This window comes from Chiloscyllium punctatum, chromosome 41, assembly GCF_047496795.1.
Source record: "Chiloscyllium punctatum isolate Juve2018m chromosome 41, sChiPun1.3, whole genome shotgun sequence".
Lineage (NCBI taxonomy): Eukaryota > Metazoa > Chordata > Chondrichthyes > Orectolobiformes > Hemiscylliidae > Chiloscyllium > Chiloscyllium punctatum.
In genome coordinates this window covers 26748662-26771838 of record NC_092779.1, presented here as the reverse complement: position 1 = coordinate 26771838, position 23177 = coordinate 26748662, and the positions used below count along the sequence as shown (strand labels likewise).

The 23177-nt window shown below is 41.4% G+C and overlaps 1 protein-coding gene across 3 annotated transcripts in view; it reads left to right on the top strand.

The window, feature by feature from the left end:
- Nucleotides 1-23177, top strand: part of LOC140464944 (aryl hydrocarbon receptor repressor-like) — a 193465-nt gene that overhangs the window by 17544 nt on the left and 152744 nt on the right. For all 3 annotated transcript variants that reach the window (XM_072560604.1, XM_072560605.1, XM_072560603.1), the window contains one exon: nt 19912-20093. In XM_072560604.1, coding sequence (XP_072416705.1) covers nt 19912-20093 — 182 coding nt within the window. The remainder of the gene's footprint in view (nt 1-19911; nt 20094-23177) is intronic.

The following is a 23177-nucleotide window of genomic DNA, read 5'->3' as shown; positions in this document are numbered from 1 at the left end:
GCATGTAATTGACTCACATTTGTCTTTGCTAATTTTTTCCTTTTTATATACTTCTCAACTTATACAATGTATTCTTTAAGTTTATTGCTATTTTACATTGATATTCTTCTTCCTTTATCAATTTCTTGGCCTTCCATTCTTAATTCTGCTAATGTCCCAACTACCAAGCTTGCAATGTTTTTGGTAATTCTTTTATTTGGTCTTGTAATTTAATCTCCCTTGTTTGCCATGGCGCTCATGCTTTACCTGTTGCATATTTCTACCATGAAACATTTAAACGATTTTTTTCAATTCACAAAGGTCAATGTCCTCCTCATTCAATTCATAATAGCCTTTATTTAGATTTAAGACTCTAGGTTCAGATTGTTTTTACCTAATTCAATGACTGCAGATGCTGGGAACCAGATTCTGGATTAGTGGTGCTGGAAGAGCACAGCAGTTCAGGCAGCATCCAAGTAGCTTCTTGGATGCTGCCTGAACTGCTGTGCTCTTCTAGCACCACTAATCCAGAATCAGATTGAATTACATCTTTTTCAATTGTAGTGGAAATTCTATGATACTATGCTGACTATTTCAAAAACATTTTTTGCAACAACCTGCCTGTAACAGTAGTGGACTTGCCAATGTTAAGGGCATTAAAATGGTCATTGGATAAACATATGGATGAAAATGGAAAAGTGTAGGTTAGATGGGCTTTAGAGTCTTTTTCACTGGTCAACACAGCATTGAGAGCTGAAGGGCCTGTACTGCACTGTAATGTTCTATGTTCTAAGATTATTAATTCGTTCTTTCTCATGACATAACATGATCTAAATTGGCCTGTGCTCTTGTTGGTTACTGAGAATATAACTCCAGAAAACTGTCTCAAACACATTCATGGAATTCTTCTTCCACAGCATTGGTTGTCATTAGATTTATCTAGTTATTACGTTGATTGAGTTCACCCATGATTTTCTGCATTCCTCTTGATACACATACCTTTAATTTCCTGATTTTTTTACTATGCCCTGCATTACCACTCCTGTTGGTGACTTACAAACCACTCCTAGCAATGTTTACTGCCCATTGTCATTTCTTAGCTTCATCCAAAAAGAGTCTAGATATTGCTCTTCAAATCAGACATTCTTTCTCACTAATACACAGTCCATCCCTTATTTTCAGCACCTTTTCATCTCTTTTCTCCTTTTTGACTATCCTTCGTAGATGGACTCCGTTCCTAGACTTGGTCACCCTACATCTCTATCTCCGTAATAGTCATGAAACCATACACTTTTGCTTCTATCACCATCAATTTTTCTTTCATGTTGCATTTAGAGTGCTTTCAAGTTTTGCCTATTTCTCACTATCCTGGATAAAGAGACAGAGCCATATATCCACATTTGCTGATGATCTAAAGCTAGGTGAAAATGTGAGCTGCAAGGAGCTATGTAGAATGCAAAGCAAGCTCAAAATATATGATGGGCAAATCTGCCTGTAAGATTCTCAAATTGTCTGAGAACATTCATTCATAGGGGACCAATCAAAGGTAAGTCATCTACTGTAAATAGAATGAAAGGAAGCTGTGAGGAGGTGCTCCTCCAGTCGGAAGCTGGCGCTTTCCTGTGCTTGCTGCTAATTGATTCATTGTCAGGGCATTGTACTGAGAAATGAAAAAGCAAATGGCTGCCACCTATGTGGTTGAGTTGCCCTAAGCAAAGTCTGGTTAATATCTGGCCATCAACATAAAGGATACATTCTCCATGGTAACATCCTTACCAATGAGACTCCACTTGCTAATCAATCAGCACACTGCTCACATGCAGCATAAATGTGATCATTTTTTCACAGAATTGATATTCTTGAAAATTCTCCTGTTGAGTGCAAGACCAAAGCTTCAGCAAAACTACCAAATGACAATTAGAAAGATGTTCGGTTATTGTTGTGTTCGCTATCTAAACTATCCGATGGTAATTATTGATGGCTATGGATATTAAGGATTATCGAAGGAAGGTTGGTGAGTGGAGACAAGGTACAAGGCTGTCTAAATGGAGAAACAGGCTCAAGGTGACAAATGGTCTAATGATCCAATGATCCTCATCTCTCTGTTCTGAATTATTTTTGTTTAATCACACGCCAAATTCTTTGATTTTCACCCGATTTTTTTTTTATTAACTTAAAATTAAAATATTTTTATGGACAGCCAGACAAAAACCATAAAAATCATTGGATTTTCCAGTGATTCATCAAAACAGGATGAGTTCCTGATTAACAGAGTCATACAGCATGGAAACTGACCCTTTTGGCTCAACATGTCCATGCTGACCAGGTTTCCTAAATTGAACTAGCCCTATTCACTTGCATTTGCTCATATCCCTCTCAACCTTTGCTATCCATATACCTGTCCACATGTCTTTTAAATGTTGTAATTGTACCTGCCTCTACCACTTCCCCTGGCAGCTCATTCCATACACGCACCACCCTCTGTGTGAAAAGGTTGCCCCTCAGGTCCCTTTTATATTTTTTCCCCTCTAACCTCAAACCTATGCTCTCTAGTTTTGGCAAGCTATACCCTGAGAAAAAAGACTTTGGCTATTCACCTTATCTATGTTAAAAACCACGCAACACCGGGTTATAGTCCAACAGGTTTATTCGGAAGCACTAACTTTCAAAGTGCTGCTTCTTCATCGGGTGATTGTGAAGCGGCATTATAAGATTATGGTCCTGCTCCACAATCACCTGATGAAGAAACAGCGCTTTGAAAGCTAGTGCCTCCAAAAAAAAAACAGTTGCACTATAACCTGGTGTTGTGTGATTTTTAACTTTTTGTCCCCACACCGGCTCCTCCAAATTGTCACCTTATCTATGCTCTCCATGATTTTATAAACCTCTATAAAGTCACCCCTTCTACACTCCAGGAAGAAATATCCCAGCCTATCCAGCCTCTCTCTCTAACTCAAACCTTCCAGTCTTGGTAATAACCTTGTTAATCTTTTCTGCACCCTTTCTTGTTTAATAATATCTTTCCTATAGCAGGGTGACCAGAATTGTACGCAGTACTCCAAATGTGGCCTTACCAATGTCTTGTGCAGCTTTAACATATCCCAACAGTTGTACTGAATGCTCTGACCAATGAAGACAAACATGCCAAATGTCGTCTTCACAGCCCTGTCTACCTGTGACACCATTTTTTTTAAGGAACTGTGGACCTGCACCCCTAAGTCTGTTTGTTTGACAACACTTCCCAGGGCCATACAATTAACTGTGTAAGTCCTGCCCTGGTTCATCTTACCAAAATGCAACACCTCACATTTATCTAAATTAGACTCCACCTGCCAATGCTCTGCAAAACTGAGTTGCATTCCCTGATACATTTAGGGCTAAATATAATAACAGATACATTTACATAACATGGATAAATGCCATACCAGACAAATAAGACAGACAGAATATTGATGATTAACATAAAAACAAAAATTGCTGAAGAAATTCAGGTCTGGCACTATCTATGAGAAGAGAAACCGTTATCGTTGCAAGTCCAGTATGATGATTCTTTCATGATTTGGAGGTGCAGGTGTTGAACTGGGGTGTGCAAAATTAAAAATCACACAACACCAGGTTATAGTCCAACAGGTTTATTTGGAAGCACTAGCTTTCGAAGCGCAATTCCTTCATCAGGTAATTGTCTTCTTTCAGTTTTGGTTACTTTGTCTCTCAATCTCATTACTTTCAGTTTCTTATCTCCGACTCTGTCTCTCTGTATCTTTGACTTTTTTGCTTGTTGACGTTACCATTTATTGCCTCTTTTCCTCACCTTCCTGCTAATTTTTGTTGCTCTGATCCTTGCTCTCTGAAACCCGTGCTCCCTGAAAAGCACTGGCTGCTCTCCAGTGTGAATAATATCAAAGAAAAGCAAAGTCTTTCACTTTATTGTACCTTTCACAGCCTCAGGGCATTCTACAGCAAATGTAAACCTCAAAAGTTCTTCTATACATGCAGTTAATAATGTAGGAAACATGACAGCTAATTAGTACCCAGCTTAAGTTCTACAAACAACAATGACTAGATAATCAGCTATGAAATGAAAATGGAAAGTGCTAAAGAAATTCAGCAGGTCTTACAGCATAAGCAGACAGAGAGAGAGAGAGAAAAACAGAGCAACCATTTTCAAATCCAATACGGCTCTTCAGAACTTAAGAGGGCTGGAATAATTCATTTTCGGTCTCCTTCATTCCAAAGAAGAGTCAGAATGTATAGCACGGAAACAGATCCTTCCATCCAACCCGTCCATGCTGACCAGATATTCCAATCCCATCTAGTCCCAACTGCCAACACCTGGCCCATATCCCTCCAAACCCTTCCTATTCATATACCTATCCAGATGCCTTTTAGGTGTTGCAATTGTACCAGCCTCCACTTTCCCTGGCAGCTCATTCCATACACATACCACCCTCTGCGTGAAAACGTTGCCCCTTAGGTCTCTCTTATATTTTTCCCCTCTCATCCTAAACCTATGCCCTATAGTTCTGGACTCCCTCACCCCAGGGAAAAAATTTTGTCTATTTATCCTATCCATGCTCCTCATGATTTTATAGATCTCTATAAGGTCACCGCTCAGCCTCCGACAGTCCAGGGAAAACAGCCCTATCCTATTCGACCACCTCCTATAGCTCAAAACCTCCAACCCTGGCAACATCCATGCAAATCTTTTCTGAGCCCTTTCAAGTTTCACAACATCTTTCCGATAGGAAGGAGACCAGAATTGCACACAATATTCCAACAGTGGCCTAATCAATGTTCTGTACAGCTGCAACATGACCTCCCAACTCACTACTCTGACCAATAAAGGAACGTGTACCAAATGTCACCTTCACTATTCTATCTACCTGCGACTCCACTTTCAAGGAGCTATGAACCTGCACTCCAAGGTCTCTCATCATAATGGACTTGAAATGGTAACTCTGTCTCTCTGTCTTCACAAATGCTGCCAAACCTGCTGGATTTCAGCTGAATTTCAGCTGTTCAGTATCTGCAGTACTTTGTTTTCATTTTGCATTGTTATGATGTTGGTTGAGGAATAAATATTGGCCAGGGCACACGAGAGCTCACCCTTTCTGTTCTACAATGTAGTGTCACTTGTGAAGCCAAATACAACCTTGGAATAACATTTCATTTGAAAGACATCACCTCCAACAATACTGCACTTCTTCAGTACTGCATTAGAATGGTGAATTAGATTGTATGAGGCAAGTGTGTTACCTGCCGAATCATAATCGTAGCAACACGGTGGGCAGCACGGTGGCACAGTGGTTAGCACTGCTGCCTCACAGCACCAGAGACCTGGGTCCAATTCCCACCTCTGGCGACTGACTGTGTGGAGTTTGCACATTCTCCCCTTGTCTGCGTGGGTTTCCTCCGGGAGCTCCGGTTTCCTCCCACAGTCCAAAAATGTGCAGGTTAGGTGAATTGGCCATGCTAAATTGCCCGTAGTGTTAGGGGCAGAGGTAAATGTAGGGGAATAGGTCTGGGTGGGTTGCGCTTCGGCGGGTCGGTGTGGACTTGTTGGGCCGAAGGGCCTGTTTCCACACTGTAAGTAATCTAATCTAATCTAAAATAACGTCAAAGGCTGATTGACACAATGCACCTTTTATTTTCCATCAGCTGTTCGAGATTTTCATGTCTGCTCTGGTAAACATATGAGCAGGAGGGCATTGCATTATGACAGAGTCAGTTCTTGCATTGCCATTTCTTTTATTATTGTGGGGCTTGAGTGGCATTTATATTTCCAGGCATTCCCTGTTTACAGTATGAGATCCTGTCTGGCTACATCCTCTAGCAGACTGGCCAAGGCAAAAGTCATGCAGAACTATCTCCTGCCAATCAACATTTAACTGTTTACAGAGAATGGGAAAAGGAAAATCCCTGCTGTCTGAATAACGCAACATGAGATTTAACAAGAGGAAACAATGCAATAATCTCTTCCACCTCTGAGTATTTCGTAAACCAGGATTTACTCCACGCCAGACATTTTTAAAATTTAAGTGATATGAATATTTCCCCAGAGCAAGATTGGGCTCAGATTTACAGCTGATTTTCTCCTGCCTGGGGGCTTGTTCATCGGGTGCGCAGGGGTCTAATTGTAGATCTTTGCCATACTTCCAGCTCACCCCAAGATTTTAAACCCTTTTTAATATACTGAGATTTTGAAAAACAGCAAATTCCTTGAAAATCACTCCAAGAGCTAAGGATCCCTATTGGAAAGAGGGTTTTGCAAAATTGGTCCCCATATGTTTCATGCCACAGTTAGAAATCAGCAAAGGAAGGATGTGTGTTTGGGGTTAAGGGAAATTTCTTTCGATCTCTCCTACACAAGAACTCACTGATTTCTAGAACTAGCCACAAACTGGATACAGAGATTTCAGTGTATGAAGTGGAAGGATGCATCCCCCTAAACTGGCACCCAATATTTGCACATACTTTGTCCTGTTTCCACATCTATAGGCATATAGTTTTGATGGTGCCAAAGCTTTCTGTTGATATCACTGTGCCAATATAGTCTTTGATCACCGTGTTGAATGTCTGCTCACTTTGTTTAATGATGGTTCAGTTATCCTCATCAGCTGTGTAAGTTGGCTTGGTATTTCATGGGATTAATTTTAAATCCCTGTTACAGTAAAATTATGATAAATAGAATCTCAAGGGATCCAGCCACAAATTTGTTTTGGGAGGATCTCAGAGCTTACAAAGCTATGTAATCTGATTCATTGCAATGCACTCTATCAAAAGAACACACTTGAAAGAACTTTTTTTTTTCAATTTGTTCATGTCTTACAATGGCCTGACCTTGCATAAAGCAAATGAAAAATGGTGGGAGTTAGCTTGGGAAAAACTCAGTAATCTTTTTGTGATGTGTGTGCTGTCTTTGGAAGACTGTGATCTAGCGAGCCATGTTGTCAATCCTGTGAAACATCTTTTCCATGTTTTCACGCTGCGGCTTCACCTAGGAAATGAACTAGTAAGTGGGCAGGCATTCATCGGTCTGTACAGGACTTTCCACCTCCTTGGCTGAAGAAAGTACAAGTGCCTCACCTGTCAGTTTCATTGTACAAGATGCAGTGCTGTCAGTTTCCAGGGTTGGCTTTGCTGGAGTCGCCTTGCCGACCTCCCAGAGGCATGCAGAAAGGAGCCTCCTCCTCGGTATTTAACCTTCCCCTGCCCCCTCATTCTCAGCATCCTGGTGATCCATTTGAACCAGGTGTGGCAGAAGCTGTTGGTGATTGCGACTTCTGTTGCACATTTGTACGCCTCCTGAATCATGAACAAGGTCTCTACAAGAGTTGAGTTGTATTCCTGCTTCTGGTTGATGGCCTTGATAACCTGGGAGATTAGCTGCTGTCAATAGTTGACTTTATAATTCCTCCTCATCCCTGATCCATTGGCTGAAGCTTGGCCATTGTCAGCTTGATGCCCTCGAGACCAGTGATGTTGGGATGCATGAGGCAATTGCCTCATAATGTTGGCAATCTTCCTCTTTCCTACTGAGAGATTTTATTCACTTTCCTGATCTATACCAGTCATCATGCAGGTGACATTTTTTTAGCCTCCTACTGTGTTATGTGTTGACAATCACTTGCAGCAGGTTTTCAGTGCCATCCATTATGGTGCAGCCAAAACCAGTGACGTATTCTTTGCTTCACTTTTCACCATTAACCATTTAATCTTCAACACTAAAGAATGATCAGTTAAAGATGGCAAAATGGTTTTGTTTCATCTAAGTTCAGAATGTCTGTTGATACGTATTCATTCAGGACGTGGACTGTGCCATTTTGAAGTCAGGCATCTCTCTTGATGCCATATCTGTGCAGAAGACGAAGCCATGCCTTGTGTGAATTGACACAGCTATCCATCACTGCGGTGAACTCCTTGTTGCCCAGCCTGTTGGCCAGGGCTATCCTGTAGCAGACATGTATATGTTCCCTGCCTTGACTCTCATTAGCAGAGCTTCATTGACATCCTGGTAGGCAGACTCTGGAGAGAAGGCCAGTTGATCAAACCGTTCCAATATATTCCCCATGTCTGCCAGAGTGGTTGGCAAACTTGATGGTGGACTCTCCCATTCTATAATCCACTTTTCACTTAGCACCACAGTTTTGGACTTGTATCAACTTCACTTTGTCTCCAATTAACTGCACTTTTAATTTTCTCAAAGGTGTGGTCGTACATGCTATGTTTTCCCAGAGAGATATAGATGATTATTGATGGCTTGTTCATCATTTTGCCCTAGAGTGGACTAAGAGAAAGTGAGGACTGCATTTGCTGGAGGTCAAAGTCGAGAGTGTGGTGCTGGAAAAGCACAGCAGGTCAGGCAGCATCTGAGGTCCAGGAGAATCCATGTTTCGGGCATAAGCCCTTCATCTTGATGAAGGGCTTATGCCTGAAACGTCGATTCTCCTGCTTCTCAGATGCTGCCTGACCTGCTGTGCTTTTCCAGCACCACACTCTCGACTCTAAAGTGGGCTAACTCTGCTTCGATTGGTTGGTGTGGTCATACGAATGTTCGTGGGTTTGGCTAATCTGGAATCACCATTCGGGAACTTCAGGTTATCATGGGCGTCCTTCGACTGGATTTCCTATTCTGCCGGCAGGGATGGCCCCATAGGTTTGTCACAATCTTAAGTTAGAGGTGGATATAAATTGAATGGTCAATTGGGCAATTAGTACGGATGGAATTTAGCCCTGAAAATTGGGAGATGATGAACTTTGAAAGAAGTAGCAGGACAAGATAGTACTCAATGAATGGTAGGACATGCGAAAGCTCAGAGAAATAGAGGGAGTTTGTCTACAAATCCCTGAAGGTGGCAGGGCAGGTTAATATGATATATAAGGCATACAGGAAACTTGCCTTTATCTGTCACAGCATGGTTTATAAGAGCAGGAAGATTATGTTTGGGGTGTACAGAACTTTGGTTAGGCCACAGCTGGACCGCTGTGTGCTGTTCTGGTCACTGCAGTATAGGAAGGATGTGATTGTACTGGAAGGGGTGCAGGGGAGATTCACCAGGATTTTGCCTGGAATGTAGCATTTTAGCTGTGAAGACAGGCTGGATAAACTCAGATTGTTTTCTTTAGAGCAGAGAAGATTGAAGGAGGACCTGATAGAAATTTATAAGATTTCTGAGGGATGTGGATAGGAAGCATCTGTTCTCCTTATCTGAAAAGTCAGTAACATAATTAAAATTATGTTTATTATTAAAATTAAAACGGTGGTGCTAAAATTAAAATTAATTTTAAGGTGGAAGACAGGAAGAGTAGAAGGGATTAGAGCAAAACAAAATTCACCCAGTGAGTGGTGGGAATCTGGAATGCATTGGAGGGTACTTGAGATGGGTATTCTCACATCTTTAAGAAGTATACAGAATGATCTGGTGCCACATGCCTTATGTCAATTGTTTAAAAACTGGACAATTTTCGAGTGCATCTAGGAGTTTGCAGCATCCACATTGCTTACTTAATTTGTAAGTATAGAATATTGTGCCAACAGTGGATGAATTACTGTATACGAGGGGCCTAGTATTATTGTTTTGTACTTGCATCTTCTCTGCAGTAGTGTAGCTACTGTAAAAATATAAGTTAGATGTTGTTAGGAGCTTAATTATTCTTTTGATGGGCTCTGATATTGTAAAGTCACAATCCCTTCCCTTGTCTCTGCATTTGTTTATGAATTGTTCAATAACGTCTGGTTGTTGCCTCAAAGACATGAATTTCAGATGGTGTAGTTGGAATAAAGTCAGAATTAGCTGGAGGACCTCAGCAGGTCTGGAAGCATCTGTGGAGAGAAAGCAGAGTCAACATTTCCGGTCCAGTGACCCTTCATCACTGAGTCCTGAAGAAGGGTCGCTGGACCCGAAACACCAACACTGCTTTCTTTCCACAGATAGTGTCAGACCTGCTGAATTTTGCGAGCTATTTCTGATTTTGTTCATGATTTGCAGCATCCACAGTCCTCTCTCTCTCTCTCTCTCTCTCTCTCTTTTGTCTTATTGTTTGGTGTAATTGGAAATTCAGTTTCAGTCTTAATTGAGCTTTGAGTGTTGACCATATTTTGTGAATTTTTAAGGCCATCATTCAACAAACTGATATCTTGTCAGTGGAGGAAAATGTTGCTGAAAGCAATTTAAATATTTATTGCTGCACCAAATAAACAAACCATGCTGAGGACCAGACATGGCAGCTGCCTGAAATGAAGGAAACACAACAGCCTTTTATTTAATTGTTGGCTTTTTTTTAGGATTATTGAGATTATGTGAAATGGAACAAATATTCCAGCTAATCAGAACTGTTTGGCTCCCTGAGTTGATATGCCTTCAGTGGTCACAGCTGTATTTCATTGTTGCTTAACTTCAATGCAGAGGATACCCAATGAAGTGTAGTGCCCTGCTTCTGAGCCAAGAGGGCCTGAGTTCAAGTTCTACCTGCTCCAAAGATGTGTCATAATATCTCTGTACAGTTTGAGTAGGAAATATCTGCAATAGTGGCAGTGTTGAATGGTTTTAGGCTCCACCCAAAAACTGAGATTTTGCTGAGACTAAACAGCAAAAACAAACTTTTTATCAACTCCTTCTAGCTTTCGGTAACTGCGATAGAATGGACTTTTATTCTTTAGATCAGCGTGCTGTTTAACTCCACACACACAATTCATTACTGTTCCAGACCATCTCTTCAGGAGGTTATGATTAAAACTCAACTTCTGATGCTGGCTATTTGATCCTTGTTGCTGCAAAAACTGTGCAGCCAAAAGGCATAACCTATCAGGATCTTGTGCCAACTAAATCTCGAAAGATGTAATGTCCTAGGATGAAAATACAGTGTGTAAGTTTCTTACAATATTGAAGAATTAACATCTGCAAGGCAAATACTTGACAGTCATTTCACTTCAAGGTCAGTTCTTGTGTGTATGAAAGAATGAGGCTTGTGTTATTTTCAGTCAAAGCATTTTGAAAATGCTGCCACCATATTATGTTCTTCTATTGGTTATAAACATACCAGTTATACAGCAAGAATTGATATAAAAATGGGAGTTATTTATTAGAAGTTAGAACAAAAATACATATGGTGTTACACATGAGTGGCGTCTACATTGCAGGGTTGTTTCAACCCTCTGAGTAAAGAGTCATGGATTGCTACATCACATCCGACCTTTGTGATATTGATAGACAGCACCCTTTAAAAGATTAGATTAGATTCCCTACAGTGTGGAAACAGGCCCTTTGGCCCAATAAGACGACAGCGACCCTCCAAAGAGTTACCCACCCAGACCCATTCCCCCACATTTACCCCTGAATAATGTACCTAACATTATGGGCAATTTAGCATAGCCAGTTCACCCAACCCACGCATCTTTGCATTGTGGAAGGAAACTAGAGCACTGGGAGGAAACCCATGCAGACATGGGGAGAATGTGCAAACTCCATACAGACAGTCACCCGCGGCTGGAATCGAACGCAGGTCTCTGGCACTGTGAGGTAGCAGTGCTGACCACTGAGACACCGTGGTACGGTGTATTTCATCACAAAAGGTATACTTCATCACAAAAAGTCAACCCCACAGACTGAACAAGCATGTTGTATTTTAATATTATAACAGCATAATTTCTTTACAAGTGCAGCTTACAATGATTGAATTTTCCTGTATGAACTTCATGCTTTGCACTAGTTAGGGTTTGAACCTATCAAAATCTGATCCTCTAGGGCATTTGCAAAAGCATTGGATGTTAGCTTTCAACCTTCTACACAGACCTTCAAAGGAGTTAATAGGAGCTCTGAGTGACAAATTCTTCAAGTTAGTTTATGCAGTGACTATATTTGGAAAAAATTGATTATAAAGTGTCTTCTTCCATTGTAAATACTTTGGACTTTGAATTGCTCATAAGACATCTGCTTGAATGCTATAGAGGCTATCCATTCCTCCATTTGACTGTCTAGTGGATCAACTTCCTGTACTAACTATATGCAGCCCAATTGCATAAAATGAATGCAAAGCCACTGTTCCATTTTCAGATGACATGGAGGACTTGTGCAGCAGGCACAGTCCTTCCTCTTGCATTTGTTGAGATGACTTTGTTGACATTAAAAATGTAGAATTGGTTTTGTGTTGCTGCTATGTCACAGATTACGTATAGTACCATGCAGAGAGGTGATGTGGAGAATCTGGTGACTATTATAAATTTTTCACTGTCCCCGAAGGACGGCACAGTGGCACAGTGGTTAGCACTGCTGCCTCACAGCGCCAGAGACCTGGGTTCAATTCCTGCCTCAGGCGACTGACTGTGTGGAGTTTGCACATTCTCCCTGTGTCTGCGTGAGTTTCCTCCGGGTGCTCCGGTTTCCTCCCACAGTCCAAAGGTGTGGAGGTCAGGTAAATTGGCCATGCTAAATTGTCTGTAGTATTAGATTAGATTAGATTACTTACAGTGTGGAAACAGGCCCTTTGGCCCTTTGGCCGAAGCGTAACCCACCCATTCCCCTACATTTACCCCTTACCAATGGGTGGGTTGCGGGTCGGTGTGGACTTGTTGGGCCAAAGGGCCTGTTTCCACACTGGAAAGTAATCTAAACCTATAATGAAGTATCTGGTCTCTAGTTGATTTGACCAGTGACTGTTGCTGATTCATTCACCCTGTCTCCACAGTCTGAAGAAACATAAAGTCCCTGGAGTTCCCGCACTCTCCGTTGAGTATTTCTGTTGTAATGTTAATTGTTGAATCTGGCTCTTATAATTGCCAACTTTTGAGTGAATTAATATTGTATATTTTCTTTCCTGTCCTCCTTGTAGAATGTTAGAAATTTATTTCATCTTTTAAAAATCCCCATTGTCGTGCTTTAGGCCTTTTTATATTATCCCAAGGAAAATCTAAGATTACTCAATTGACCAGGATGAACAGCTCTACCATTTAAAAACATGGTGATTTGAGCGTTCTTGTCCTCCTTTCATGCTTCTGAAAATATTTATTAGCACAGGGAGAGATCATTCTGGACTATGAAACAATATACTTTAATAAATTACAGTGGAACTGACTTCTAGAATTTACATCCAGCCACCATTTTTTATTCATAATTTACTCTCAAAAGATGTATGTATCTAAAAGCGCAAAATCTTTTATGTTTTTACAACCCTATGCAGAAAAAAGTCTCTCTGCTATTTTCCCTGCTCTCTTCATGACCATTTTAAATTGCTGTCCAGACTAGCCAACAAAACAAATAGTCTTTCCTGATTGACCTACTGGAATCATTCATAATTTTAAAAACCTTTTTATTTGCTCTTCAGCTGCTCTGGTTTAGTGGGAATAATCTCAGTATCTGCAATTTCTTCTCATGACGATAATTCCAATCCCTGTCACCTTCCTAGTGAGTCTAATATTGTATTTACTGTTTATCATTTGTTGTACTTTGTACTTTGTTTTATCCTGTCCATGTTAAAAAATGAAGCCTGCACGTTGCATTGTAATAATTGCCTGACTGATGTTTTGATCAAATTTGCCACTACCGTTTTGGTACTTAGACATCATGCCCTTATTTACGGAATCCAAAGTATACTTTTTGGCTTTTTTAAAAAAAAATCAGCTTTATCCATCTGAGGAGAAAGGCTTTAAAAAGGAAATGATGGGCAACCTTTTTGCATTGAGTGGTCACTGTATGACTCTACCTTAGAATCCCTACAGTGTGGAAGTAAGCTATTTGGCCCATTGAGTCCACACCAACACTCTAAAGAGAATCCCATTCAGATCCACACCCCGAACCTATCCCTGCATTTCTCATGACTAATCCACCTAGCCTTATATCCCTGGATACTGTGGGGCAATTTAGCATGACCAATCCACCTAACCCACACATCTTTGGACTTTGGGAGGATGCTGGAGTACCCAGTGGAAACCCACAGAGACACCGAGAATATGCAAACTCCCCCCACACAGTCACCCATGGCTGGAATCAAACCCAGGTCCCTGGTGCTGAGAGGTAGCAGTGCTATCCACTGAGCCACCATGTTATCCCAAATACAATTTCTATCTGAACTTGCATTTTCCAGAAATTATCCTTTTGATTTTGTATCTTGTCCCTCCATTAATTGTATACCACTGTTCCTTATTGACTCAAAAACGTTACTCTGCTCCACTGAACCCCATTACAGAGGTGTCTTTTTTTTTTTAGCTGAGCAAATAAAATGTTGGAAATACTCAAAAATTTGGGTTGCATGTCTGGAGGGAGAAGCAGGGATGATTTCATATCGGAATTGAAGAAGTGAAAGATGTAAGAAGTTTTAACAAAGCTCTGAGGAGGGGCGGGTGGGCAGAACGCCAGGAGAGGAGAAGATACAAAAAGAAAGATCTGTCATAAGGTGGAAAGCAAGAGAGCGATTAATTGACAAAGGGGTTGATGGTGCACGGTAAGAAGGAATGATAAATGGGTTAGTAAAGGAATAAAAGATTGATCTAGAGAAGCAGTAAAAGACTAAAACAGAACCAATACCAACATCTATTGCCTGAAAATATGACTTGAACTTGTTAAATTCAATATTGAGTCTGGAAGGTTGTGAACCTGAGGACTTGACTGGGGGTCTAGAGAAGTGAATTCAAATCTGACTTCGGTATTTTGAATTCAGTCATTGGGGGGAAAAAAATGAATATACTAGAAGTAGACATTAGTGCCAATCAAAAGTGACCATGAAGTTGTCTAAAGTTTAAAACCCAAATGGTTAATTAATGTCCATTTTTTTTTTAGGAAGTCAACTTGTCATTCTTGACTGGTCTGATCAATGTGACTAACTCTTTACTGTTCAATCTATTATATCAAAGCATTAGCAAAGTAACACAAATCACCTCCTTTTAGCAGGTCATTAGAATGGGCAGTATACATCAGGCTGGCCAGTTCCAACTGCATACTGGGGAATGATTGAGATATCAGCTAAATCCAAATTGTGTTCATGTGGCTTGTACGTCTTCCTTTCAAAAACAAAACACATATTGTACTTAACACTTCAAAGTTATGACCCATTGTCATGACACTTACCCTCACAAATCCTAAATGAACCTCATCAGCCATTTTCAGTTGCTCGCCAATACTCATGGTATTACCATAGCTGTAGTGTCTCTATTTCTGATCCAGATATAACTGACAGATAATGTCCCAGATACTGCCATCACCATCCATGACTAATGTCCTGGCTTACCAATAGGAAAGGCCCAGCTGAGGTGGTGGTATAGTGGCATACAGTTGGGAGGAAATTGCCCTGGGAGACCTCAACATGGACTCCAAACACCATTAAGTAACATAGCATCAGGTCACATGTGGGAAAGGAAAGCTCCTGCTGACGGCCGCATACTGTCCTCTTCAATTGACAAATTAGTACTTCTCCATGGTGTACAACTCTTGAAGGAAGTACTGAGGGTGGAAAGGGCACAGAATGTACTCTAGGTGGGGGATTTCAATGTCCACCATCGGGAGTGGCTCTGCAGCAGCGCTACTGATAGAATCCTAAAGGATATTGCTGCTAGACACGGTATGTGGCTGATAGTGAGGGAACCAATAAGAGGGAAAAACATACTTGATCGCATCCTTACCAATCTGCCCATGACAGTATCAGTAAGAGTGACGACTGCACAATTGTTGTGGAGACAAAGTCCCACCTTCACATTGAGAATACTCTTCATTGTGTTTTGTGACACCACTACTGTGCTAAATGGGGCAGTCTTGGAACAGACTAGGCAACTCCAGACTGGGCATCCATGAGGTGCTGTAGGCCATCAGCAGCAGAATTATACTCCAGCACAACCTGCAACCCCATGGCCTGGCATATCCCCCACTCAACCACTACCATCATACCAAGGGATCAACCCTGGGTCAATGGAAAGTGCAGGATGAAACACCAGAATCTGTACCAAGCATACCTGAAAATGAGGCGTCAACCTGGTGCAGTTACCAAACAGGACTACTTGCATGTGGAACAGCATTAGCAACAAGTGATAGATGAAGTTATCTCACAACCAATGGGTAAAATCTAAGCTCTGCAGTCCTGCCACATCCAGTCGTGAATGGTACTGAAGACTTGTGCTCCAGATTTTGCTGCACTCCTAGCTAAGCTCTTCCAGTATAGTTACAACATTGGCAGTTAGCCAACCATGTGGAAATTGTCTGGGTATGTACTGTACTCTAAGCTGGGCAAACCAAAATGAATCAATTTTCACCCCATCAGTCTGCATTTAAATATTAATAAAGTGATTGATGGTGCTATCAAGCAGTACCTTTTCTTCATCTACTCACTCGTGGGACATAGGTGTCAGTGGCTTTTATTGCTATTGCTCGTCATCCTTGAGAAGGTGATGGTGAGCTGCCTTCATGAACCACTGCAATCTGTGTAGACCCACAATGTCTTTAGGGAGAGAATTCCCAGAATTTTGTCCCAGTGATAAGTGAATAGCAAAGGAACAGTCATATTTCTAAAGTCAGGATGATGAGTGGTTTGGAGGGAAACGTACAGGTAATGGTATTTCCATGTATTCGCTGCCCTTGTCCTTCTTGATGATAGTGTTCACAGGTTTGGAAGGTGCTGAATTTATGCAATGCATCATGCAGATGGTACATATTGCTGCTACTGAACATTGATGATGGAGGGAATATTTGTTCATGTGGTGTCAATTAAGCAGGCTACTTTGTATAGTAGATGCAAATGGTATTGTTGGAGCTGGATCCATTTGGGCAAAGAGCGAGTATTGCATCACACTTCTGACTTGTGCCTTGTTGATGGTGAACTAGCTTTGGGGAGTCAGCAGATGAGTTACTTGCTGCCATATTTTCTAGCCTCTGACCAGGTCTTGTAGCCTTTGTATGGTATGGTGAGTCCAGTTGAGTTTCTGGTCAATGGTAACTTCCAGGATGTTGACTGTGAGAGATTCAATAATGGCAATTCTATTGAATGTCTGTCTGTCCCTTTTTGGAAATGATCATTACCTGGCATTCCCTCCCTAAAGACATTGTGGACTGCAGCAATTCAAGAAGGCAGTTTGAATTGCCTTCTAAAGGCCAAACAGGGGTGGTCAATGAATGGTGGCACAACAAGCAGTGCCCATGTCCCACAAGTGAATAGTGAAAGTTCAGGTTCAAGTCTCACCTGCCATGGAGGTGTGTCATAGCATGTCTGAACAAGTTGATAAAGATAAAAGCAAAATATCTAAAATCTGCACAGTCAGCTCTTTGCTGCAATTGACTGAGTTATATTTCTGAAGAATAAAATTTCTCTGCTCCAGGCTGTCAAGGCAGAAATAAATTAATTTGTAGTGAATCCACCTGAAGCAATGATCAGACCAATTAAGGCAACTTAGAAGCTCATTGGGAGCTTACACGTGATTCTTTACAAATTTTCACAGCCTGAGCAGTCCAAATTTTTAAACATTCTCACAGACCTACCATCCTCCGTTCCATGTCTGTACCTGCCCTCAGAAATACAAACAGTGCGTTTTTCATTTTTCCAACTTCAAAAGTAAGTTTGCCAATCATTCTCGCTCTCTCTCTTGTGCCCTCTCCCTCTCCCTCTCCCTCTCCCTCCCTCACCCCCTCTCCCTCTCTCTCCCTCACCCCCTCTCCCTCTCTCTCCCTCCCCCCCTCTCCCTCTCTCTCCCTCACCCCCCTCTCCCTCTCCCTGCATCTACTCCCCTAACCACTCATTGGCTGGAAGACTTGTCCCTGACCCATCTATAGATCCTGATTTCCCATTGGGCTGGGTTTATGACAGAAACAAACTTGCCACATGAAAATCCAGCCTGTCTCTTATAGTCAGACAGTGGAGATCTCCAGATAATCCACCGCTTCCACAGTTGAGCTATGGTGACCAACCACTTGTCCTTTCCCTCTCCCTTATATTCTATACTCACTTCTCCAGCAACAGAGTAATGCTAGATCAATAAGTTATTGTAAGATATGTACCTGCTCAATGAATCCGTTACAATTAGTGAGATTGATTATCAGACAGATGCGTAACATTGCATAAGCCTTGGGCTGAGTGGCAGCAAAGAATGAATATATGGGGTAATGAGGAAATGCAAAGAAAGTGAAGCAAGGTACTATTCAGACTGAAGCAGCTGTGAGGATTGATGTGATGGAGTACCTTTTACAGTTCCCACTAACATTATGTGCTTCTGTTTCCAAATCAGACCACTGGCCTTTAAGTCATTCAGGCACTTTGCTTCATGCTTAAAGCTTTTATTACTTTGCCTTTTTTTTTCGGCCTCTGACCTCTCTCATACTCTCATTCAGGTATGTAATACAGAATGTTGGGGGTTGGTTAGCTGAGTTGACTTGATGTCTGCTTTGCAATGCAGAGTGATGCCAACAGTGCAGTGTCAATTCCTGCACCAGCTGAGGTTATGATGAAGGTGCAACCTTCTCAACCACACCCCTCACTTGAGGCATGGTCAACATCAGTCATCTCTCCTTAATGTGGGAGCAAGTCTATGATCCTCTGGAAATAACTTTACCTTTTACTACAGAATTCATACTTTTACAGAATTAATGTACTCCCTATACAGATCCAATTATCAGCTATAATGCTCCTGCTGCTGTTTCCCCTCCTATCTTTAATTATGCCTTCTTCAGGAAGGTTTCCTCTTCCCGTTGCCAGGAGGAGATGTCATCTTTCTGCTCCCTGCTGCCCTACATCAAACATGGCATTGAATCCAGTGGAAAATCTTTGAACATACTGAGTCCATCATGTTTACCATCTTAATGCAAAACCTTCCCAGCTGCAATATTGAATTCGTGGTTGAATCGATATTGTGTTGTGTGCATGGAGATACGAAAACTGAAAATAAAATAATAACTGGTGGGCCATATTGACATTGGGCATTCTGCTGCGCCAAATATTGTTGGGATTTCATGGATCCTCTTGTCAGAAACCACCTCCAGACACTATCAAATTCAATATTTGCGATATACCATCAGAATCTTCTAATGATTTGGAGATGCCGGTGTTGGACTGGGGTGTACAAAGTTAAAAATCACACAACACCAGGTTATAGTCCAACAGGTTTAATTGGAAGCACAATAGCTTTCGGAGCGACGCTCCTTCATCAGTGATCGCGCTCCGAAAGCTAGTGTGCTTCCAATTAAACCTGTTGGACTATAACCTGATGTTGTGTGATTTTTAACTTAGAATCTTCTAAGTGCTTCTAAGTAAGAAGAACCAACGAACAAAAGGGAATGTCTGTGGTTGGATAGAGGAATGGGAGGGATAAAAATTAGATTTTTGGATTAGATTCCCTACAGTGTGGAAACAGGCCCTTAGGCCCAACGAGTCCACACCGGCCCTCTGAAGAGTAACCCACCCAGACCCATTTCCCTCTGACTAATGCACCTAACACTATGGGCAATTTAGCATGGCCACTTCACCTGCGCTGCACATCTTTGGATTGTGGGAGGAAACTGGAGCACCTGGAAGAAACCCACGCAGACACTGGGAGAAAGTCTCCCAGCAAAACAAATGCTGACCTGAGGTAAAAGATGGTGGAAATAAAATTGGCAAAAAGAGCTTTTAAATGTTTTCAGCAGAATCGCAGAGTGGGAGGAGTGGCATGGAAAATCTGGGAATGCGGCACATGAAAGTCGGTTTAGCCCCAGGGCTGTGGTCTATCTATGGCTATGTGTCAATCAGAGGTTTCCATCCCAAGCCCAGCCCACATCACTTCTACTCCCAGTGTCTTATGACCAACACCTATGGTCTTGGATCTTACTTTTGGTAGACTTTATACCTTTCCATATTCAACATAACATGCCCAATACAGTACCACAAGGTACACAATAGTGTGTGTGTTTATTTGTTTGTTTTCACTCAATCCATAAACGAGTTACATATTGTTACTAATCACTGCTATTTCTGGAATCTTCCAAACAGCAAGTCAACACCGACCAATGTGAAGTCCAATCCATCTAAAAGGCACAGAGACCGTCTGAATGCTGAATTAGACCATTTGGCCAATCTCCTGCCATTTCCACCAGATATTATTTCCAAATTGGATAAACTTTCCGTTCTACGCCTCAGTGTCAGCTACCTCAGAGTGAAAAACTTCTTTCAAGGTAGGCTCATTTAACACTGGATCTTGATTTTTAGTCACTTTTCATTTTTTAATCTGGTGATTTGAATTGGCAGATCTTAATCTTTTAACCCTGTAAAATCTAGCCCTGGTTGTTCCTAACCCAATTCCCTATTTGCATTTTTTTTTCTCTCCCCTTGCTTTTACTGTTTTCCATATATTTCTTTATTTCACATACCTTGGTCTATTTGCCTGAATCTATTTCCTTGAAGTCTCTCTGAATGGCATCTATCTTTTATCCCAAGCCACCATGTCCTCATTGGCTGCCATTCCTTCAGTTCTGTAGATGTAAACTCAGAAACTCCCCCCCCCCTCTCTCTCTCTCAAGTCTTCGCCTCCCTCCCCTCTCTTAACTTTTTCTGTAAAAGTCACTTCCTTGAAACCAGCTTTTGAAATCCACCCTAATATCAATTCCTTTTGCTTGATGTCCCTTTGGGTCACTCATCCTAATATTAACTTATTTGGCTAAATGGACTATGTACCTCAAAGTTTGTGCGAAGATTTGTAGCTTGGGTGCTCGTTGTTGTGGTTCTGTTCGCCGAGCTGGGAATTTCTGGTGCAGACGTTTCGTCCCCTGTCTAGGTGACATCCTCAGTGCTTGGGAGCCTCCTGTGAAGCACTTCTGTGATGTTTCCTTCGGCATTTATAGCGGCTTGTCTCTGCCGCTTCCGGTTGTCAGTCCAGCTGTCCGCTGCAGTGGTCATTATATAGAGTCCAGGTCAATGTGCTTATTGATTGAATCTGTGGATGAATGCCATGCCTCTAGGAATTCCCTGGCTGTTCTCTGTTTGGCTTGGCCCATAATAGTAGTACAGAGAACAGCCAGGGAATTCCTAGAGGCTTGGCACTCATCCACAGATTCAATCAATAAGCACATTTGACCTGGACCCTATATACCGACCACTGCAGTGGACAGCTGGAACTGACAACCGGAAGCGGCAGAGACAAACCACTATAAATGCGGGAGGAAAGATCACAGGAGGCTCCCAAGCACTGAGGATGTCACATGACAAGGGGACGAAACGTCTGCACCAGAAATTCCCAGCTTGGCGAACAGAACCATAAGGACTATATGCCTTTCTACCTCCAGTACAATAAGCATGTTCTTCTGGGAATTGCATTTAAAATGGTCTCCACCTTTTTCTGCTTTCTTGGCACCTTGAGGAAATGAAGTCTCTCTTGCTGTCTTTTGACTTCTTCCTTTTAAGATTACCTCTGTTCTTCCAAGCAAAGCTGTTTTAAATTTGTGCCAATGTTATTTAATAGCACATACTACATCCCTTTTGAAACTCTTCAAATCTGTTGTTTATTTTCACAGCATGTTTCTTTGCTTTGTGATTGATTGAAACAATCATTGTTAATCCTTAACAGTTTTTGGTCTTGATCAGCTGAGCCTGATTTTTATCCCTGTAACCACTAGGTTGTAGTCTGCGTTACAGGATGTTTTTGACTTAAAAAATTTTCTCTTTTGTTTATAAAGCCCTCCAAGGTCTTGCTCCTCTTCTTTCAGAAACCTTCTCAATCTCTGTGATCCTTCAATTTTGGTTTCATGACCAAAATAGACCCATTTTAATTGTGCCATCACTAGTTGCCAAGCCATTAGCTGTTTAGGCTCTAATCTCTAAAATTCTCCTCCCCCCCGCCCCTTATCCTTGCCAAATCTCACTACTACTCCACCTCCTCTCCCCTTTTATAATCCTTAAAACCTACCTCTTTTTACTAAACATTTGGTCATCTGTCCTGACATTTATGTGAATGGTGTTAAATTTTGTATGACAATGTTCCCTTTAAAGCATCTTGTGATATTTTACTGCATTAAATGTGCTGTATAAATTCAAACTATTGTCATGTAATCAGTCTAGTCTCTTGGTCTCCCTTTGTCTTTGGTTCATTTCATAGTTTCAGTACCGGCCCTGTGGTACTGGCACAATGTTGGCAGACAGCTGTTCCTTGGATATTGTGTGCATTTGTAAATAAATGAGTTGTCCGTTTTAGATTAAGTATTATAATGTAATGTAGCACATGATAAAATAAGAAAGTCAAAGGCTTAGAAGTTAGATCAGTAGAAGTGGAAGAGCTGGCAGTTGCTTGAATACAGTAATGTAACAGTTTATGAGTCAATGAGGGATTTTTAAATTGGGTGGAAATTAAAAAGCAAAGAAAATTGAAAAACACCCACAACCCACTCCAATGTGTCTATGCTCAAATTTTGAAAAGTGGTACTTTTGGTTGTGCTGTAAGTAATGTATTCACCTGAGTTTGTTTAACGATGAGTGAAAGTGAGTCAGCATCATCACATTTATAGTTATAATTACACGAAATGGGATTTTTCATTAATGTTTATACTCTCTTGAATTTAGCACCCCCTAGCACTACATCCAGAAATGTTTCATTAAAAAGAAAGGGAGATTAAAGTGTACTTTGTGCACATTTAAAATACAGATTGCTCGAAATTATTAAAGGCTCAGAAGTAGGCATCATTGATCACGGGCATTGCATTGGATGAGGAAGTTGATCACTATCTGTGCCAGCAATAGCGTGCTGTGGTGGGATCAACAAAAGTGCAGAACAGCAAAAGGGAGAGCAATGGAGGTCCCAGTCTCACCGGAGACATGACCCATGGGAGAAAGTCTACAGACAATATTGAATCCCTTGATCTGACTGAACAGCAATGCAATTCTGGGCAGGTTTATTGTCCTGACAAGTAGGAATCAACTTTGGAGAGGAGTTGGACTTGGAGACAACCCATTATCCATCACTGTCAAAATCATCACCATCCAGAATTTGTTTACATACCAGTGCACCACACAAACATCTCAAATTTCTCAGCCCATAATCATATAAACTGTGCTAGTAAGTAGGTAGTCCATTGAACTCTGACTGTTCTATTCTCTTGTGGGTCAAGGGCATTGCTAGCTAGCCAGCGTTTATTACCCATCCCTAGTTGCTCTTGAGAAGGTGGAGGTGAGCTGCCTTCATGAACTGCTACAGTCCATGTATTGCAGGTACATTAAGGAGGGAATTCCAGGATTTTTACTCAGCTACGGTGAAGAAATGACAATATATT